The following is a 5,613-nucleotide window of genomic DNA, read 5'->3' as shown; positions in this document are numbered from 1 at the left end:
TTTCAGTATTGGTACCTAGACAGTAAAGATATGTGGCTGTTTCGAGCCTCTTCTGGTTCCATCCCATACTAGGAAGTTTTGGACATACCGAAGAAAATTTTGGACCTCGGCTAATATATGCATACTAGGCCAACACTAAACTTAACACACAGAAAAACTATAGTGACGAGATGCTAAGCTACAATGAGCAGCAGTGCCGGCGAGTCATTGAGTCTGTAACTTGTTGAGGTTGAGAAACTGGGTTGAGATTGATCTTTCTCTCACACCAGTTGTCTCTTCTTCTTCTTCAATAGATTTCATTTATAATGTCTTTATTTATGTCCTTAGATCAAACCAACATCTATCCTATAATTTGACTTACATGAATAATGATATAGCTAATTCATATCAATGAAAGTGGTGAAAATTTTTAAATTTTTTCTCGCAAGCTATATAATCATGGTTTTAAAAATAGGATGGTCACTTCAAGCATTGCACATTAAAAAGTGTTTAATCAATGCTAGGGTAAAAGTCAAAGTAATATAGTGTGCATTTGTTTCGGCTTTTAGAAGCCAAAATGCACTTTTTGAGGCCAAAAATATAAAATAAGCTTTTGGTAATAGTATCAAAAAGTGTTTTCTCAAAAAATTTGCGTTTTGAAATGCAAAGGATGAGATGTTATGTGTGGACAACTAGAGACTGCTTTTGCAAAAACCAAAACACTTTAATAAATATTACCATTGAAATGGTCGCTTAAAAGTTTTGAGAGGATGACTACTGTTACTGTAGGGACCCAAGTCTTCAATAGGCAGTTGCAAAACCATTATCCAAATAGGAATCTTGTCTAAATGCAAGCTTCCCATTTGCAAACATAGTCTTCACTTCCTAAGGAAAAAAGGGTTTGATTAGCCATATACCAGAGCCTAGAATTAAACACTGCATCTCTGGCTTGACACCAAGCAAGTAGGCCAGTTCACTTTTTTTTCAATAACCTCCTTAGGAGAGGCAATCACAATCTTGCTATTCTTTTACAAGGGGAAAGTAGTCCAAATGCAAACTAGAATTCCCTTCTCGTAGAAAAATTAATTTCCTATCTTGACATTACTTTCCTGCCCGTGCTTTGACCCTGAGACAAAGCTTACCCACATTCCTAATTCAATCCGCCCAGGTTTTCCAAAAGCGAAGGAAATTCCGTGCAACCGTATCTTTTTTATCTTTTGATGTCAGGTTGAATCAAAGTAGCTTCACATTAATCAAGATGTTGTCTTTACAGTGTGACTTTAACCTCTCCCTCAAAATCATCTTCCAAGCCAAAAGAAAAAAAAAAAAATGTTCTCTACTTAGTTCACTACTAGTGCTCTTTACCTGCAACAACTCTCTCTCTCTCTCTCTCTCTCTCTCTCTCTCACACACACACACACACATTTTGCAACCTATGTGTCATATTTGTTGGAATATCAAGCCAATTAACTCTCTCAAATATGGGATGAGTTCTAGTTTCGCTAGGTTTAACTTCTCAAATTTTAGACCCTTTTAAACTGTTGATTCCCTTGGATCTAACGTATTCAACAGTTCAAGGCATTATTATGGAGAGAGAGAGAGAGAGTACATTGTCAAGCTGTCCAATCCAAATAGACATTTCATCAATAAATAACATCTTTATCTGTCTTTAGATGAGATCATGAATGAAAATGATGGAGCGACATTATTTTTTACTAAATTAACATGGTTTAAAAAATAGAATGGTCACTTGAAGCATTGCACATCGAAAAGGTAAATAGTAAATTAAAATATGAATGCATCACCTATACTCTATAGCTAATCCTTTCCAAATTAAAGTAATATATGCAAGCGTGTGCACACACAAACTTTTATGAAACGTTGAGGAGGGTAGCTTCCAAATTTGCTTTCAAGGAACAGGCACATAGGCTACCTAAAAATTGAGAACCTCCAGTGTGTGTACATATTGGTAACATCACTCTCAACAAGGAATTTGGAATCTAGCATACATCAATTCAATCCTATGATCACATGATTACCGAAAGCAAGGACAAAATGGGCTTCTGCCCTTTTCGGGCAAATTAATTAGCCTTTTACTCTTCTTCTCAAATTAAATAGGGAAATACCCCTCTTTTGAAAATCGAGTTTTTCAAAATCGATTTAAGCCCTATAGTGAGGTTTTCAAGGACCTATAGTGACGTTTATAAAGACCTATAGTGGCGTTTTGTAACTTGATATCCATGAAATCGAGTTATAAGTAATTTTATTGCCTATAACTCGATTTTATGGATATCAAGTTATAAAACGTCACTATAAGTTCTTAAAATGTCACTATAGATCCTTAAAAACGTCACTAGAGAGCTCCAGAAATTTTTTTTTTTTTTAACTCGATTTTGAGAAACTCGATTTTCAAAAGAGGGGCATTTCCCTATTTAGTTTGGGAAGAAGGGCAAAAAGCTAATTAATTTGCCCAAAAAGGGCAGATGCCCATTTTGTCCCCGAAGGCAATCACCTCTTGCAAGTTTTAATTTTAGCTAGTCTTTGGTAACTTTCAAGGACAAAATTGATTGCAGGGACATTTCCTTTTAGACAATTGACATTAGCAAATGGGTCATGTTATTCCACTCTTGCAAGAAAGAACATGTAATAGAAGGATATGATATACAAGATTCTGTTCTTAGCTTCAGCTCTCTGCTCGACTTTGTTTGATCAAAAGAAAAACAGCTACAATGACGGGAGTTGATATCATAATTAGAGCCTGTACGATGCTGGGTCTGGTTATCTCTGGAAAAACTACACTTCCATACTTGATTATTGCTGCACCCACAACTGAAACAGCTACCAATTTCCAAAAAAAATCCCAATCTTCCTGCTTACACCAAGGAAAGTAGTAATAATTAGACTATGTTAAAGGGTAAACCATCAAAGAATAAAAGGCATATTATACAGTCTGTTGAACCTGCTTTAAAGCTAGGATGACAGAGCAATCAACCAGTCTTGGCATCAACGGTCCCTTCTTCTGTCTATTTATGCTCAAATCTTTAATTCTTCTTATACATTCAAGACTAGACTTGAGAATTTTACTGCATATGTATATTAACCAAAATTGGTTCATGCAACAAGAGATTCTAGGTTATACTCTTCCTTAAGAGGAGATCACCAAAAAACTTTGGCAAATATTAAAACTGCAAATCTTCGATTACTATTTATATCATATTCATTATATTGTATTACCAAGTATTTTTGGCAAGCTCTAATATGATCACATTATAAGCAAAACCAAACCCCTATAGAGCCCAAACCTCCATTTCTTCCACTCAATGTCCTTGCTTTGCCCTTCTAAGAGAGCTATTTATCAGAACAATACTCCAATCGATCTACAAACAACAAGTCTACATCATAAGAATTAGTAATGTCTCATAAGGGATGCAAGATTTCTCAAGGAGAAAGAAGTGTAGCGATTTCCCTTGGAACCGCCTGGATCCCATGATTGAATAAAGTGTTACAAGTACATTGGATCTTCCTTTCGAATAGAGATAGAAGTTGGTCATGCATATAATTGAAACTTCAGCTACCGACATGGTTATATTGTGTAAATACATCCAAAGACTGCATAATTGAATTTACTTGTTCTGTGGGTTTGAGATCCTTAGCCTGATGTGACTACCTTAATAATGTAAACCTTACCTTATGTGGCTATGTTTCTGTTACTGTTTCAGTTTTCCTAATCAATATTCAGTTCATTAAGAGAATAATTAGCAACTATCACCATAGTTTTCAAAAGGTCACACAGGATCAAAACAAAATAATATTCCTTGTGTTGCATTCTTAAACATGGATGAAACGCAAAAGCATGCTAGCAAACAAACTGTTGGTTTCCCCACCACTGCCATCTGAACTTAAAATTCCAATCCTCTTGATCTAAAAAATGAAAGCCTTGAGGTGTTATTAGTTTGTGAAAGAGACTTGATCAAGGAAAATTATGCATTCCAGCTTTTGGATGATATATGTAACATTGTTATTCTGTATGTTTAAGCAAACCATATATAGCTACCCCATTCTCCAATAAGAGATACTGCTTTCTTTCACCCACCTTTTGGAATCCACTTTTCCCTAATTTCAAAGCAGCCTCACCAAATAAGTTTTAACTTCAAGACATAACTCATTTGTGTGGACTGTGGACAATGAAGAAAAAATTTCAACACTGGTTAAGACAAGGGAAATGATCGGTGAAGTTGAACCTGACTGGGGAAAAAGGTAGTTACTACAGTATTCAACAATTCCATCAGATTAGCACTTATCCTATCATCCAATAGAGGAAGTAGTAAACATAGATAACCAGAGTTTTAATAAAACTTTTGGACAATATAGATATCCAAATAAAAGCTAAATGTATCACAAGTTGGGCCACATTTTACGTCTAAGCATGCTCTTTAACTGGACTCAAAACTCAAAAGTCAAAAGACGCACATCTCTTACGACATTTATCTAAAGTTCATATCTTCTCTAATTCAGCAATTTGCTAACAAAATTGTAGTACTGACTACGGAATACAAGCGTTTTTCGATATCCAAATCATTAGCTACAATGATGGTGACCTCGACACATATCATTCTAATTAACCTCAAATTTGTAGAAATATGTCACAAACCCATTATAAGTAGCATAATATTATGCAAGAATTATTCTTAAAATTCACAAACAAATTAGTAAAAGTATGGGCTATGCAAAAATAAATAAATCTTTTGGTCAAATATGAAGTTACCCACAAAAGAAAAATGGTAAATTTGAAATGTATACAGAAAAATATATGAGAGAAAGAGAGTGACCTGGGATGTGAAAGCACCGGTTTTGTCATTGATGTTTGGGTTCTCTGTTTCTTCATCTCTTTGAGGGTCGAGAGCTCGGATGGGAATCGTGCTTTTGACTGGGTTCTCTTTGCTGTTGGGACTAAATGGCGGTATTGGCACATTGAGTAGCAGAGCTTGCGAGCTCCTCCGCTCGCTGTGGCAGATGCTGCCATTATCTACACAATTGTGTGGAACTGTATATCAGAATCAGATAGGTGTAGAAGCAGTTGCATAAATTTACTATTTTACCTTTTTTTTTTTTCGAAACACCTGTCTGATTATCTATTTTAAATTATAAATTATTAAAAAATCAATTTTTTTAATTATTTCCTTTCTTTTCTTTCCACACACAACAACCACATCCATTATATTCATTTATCTTTGTAAATTTACAAATTTATTAATACTAGCCGATATCCTGCGCAATGCGCAGAACTTTATACATTTATTTTGAAATAATTTCTAACTATTTTTTATGGCCCTGTAACACTTATCTTACGTTCAATTATAATATACATATCATTAAGAGGAAGAAAATAAAAAGATGCAAAAATTTTATGAATATACATAATTAAGAATATGAATATATATATATGGCCTAAATGAACTTCACAATTATTTAATTATTTTGGCTAATTAAAGTGTACGATTATCTTTTACATTCCTTGAAAGAGAGAGGCCAACTGGGCATATAATTTGTTGGCTTCAACAGTCTTCTACATTAGAAATTAAAACAAAAAACAAATTGAGGGAATTATTTTATTTATTATATAAATTTTTTATT

The 5,613-nt window shown here is 34.3% G+C and overlaps 1 protein-coding gene across 2 annotated transcripts; it reads right to left on the bottom strand.

Moving 5' to 3' along the window:
* Window positions 1-2,546: 2,546 nt before the first annotated feature.
* LOC126725726 (uncharacterized) lies at window positions 2,547-5,064 on the bottom strand. Of its 2 annotated transcripts, XM_050430587.1 has the most exons (3): window positions 4,809-5,064; window positions 2,939-3,062; window positions 2,547-2,848 (listed from the first exon to the last, which is right to left on the bottom strand). In XM_050430587.1, exons 1-3 carry the CDS (start codon window positions 5,000-5,002, stop codon window positions 2,663-2,665), a joined length of 504 nt encoding a protein of 167 aa, XP_050286544.1. In that variant the 5' UTR covers window positions 5,003-5,064; the 3' UTR covers window positions 2,547-2,662. The 2 variants fall into 2 exon arrangements, 1 of the variants encoding a protein (XP_050286544.1); XR_007655572.1 differs by lacking the exon at window positions 2,939-3,062.
* Between the last annotated feature and the right edge of the window lie 549 nt (window positions 5,065-5,613).

The sequence above is a fragment of the Quercus robur genome, chromosome 5 (assembly GCF_932294415.1).
Source record: "Quercus robur chromosome 5, dhQueRobu3.1, whole genome shotgun sequence".
Taxonomy (NCBI): Eukaryota; Viridiplantae; Streptophyta; class Magnoliopsida; order Fagales; family Fagaceae; genus Quercus; species Quercus robur.
The sequence above is the reverse complement of the archived record's forward strand: the minus strand, read 5'-3'. Positions and strand labels throughout refer to the sequence as shown.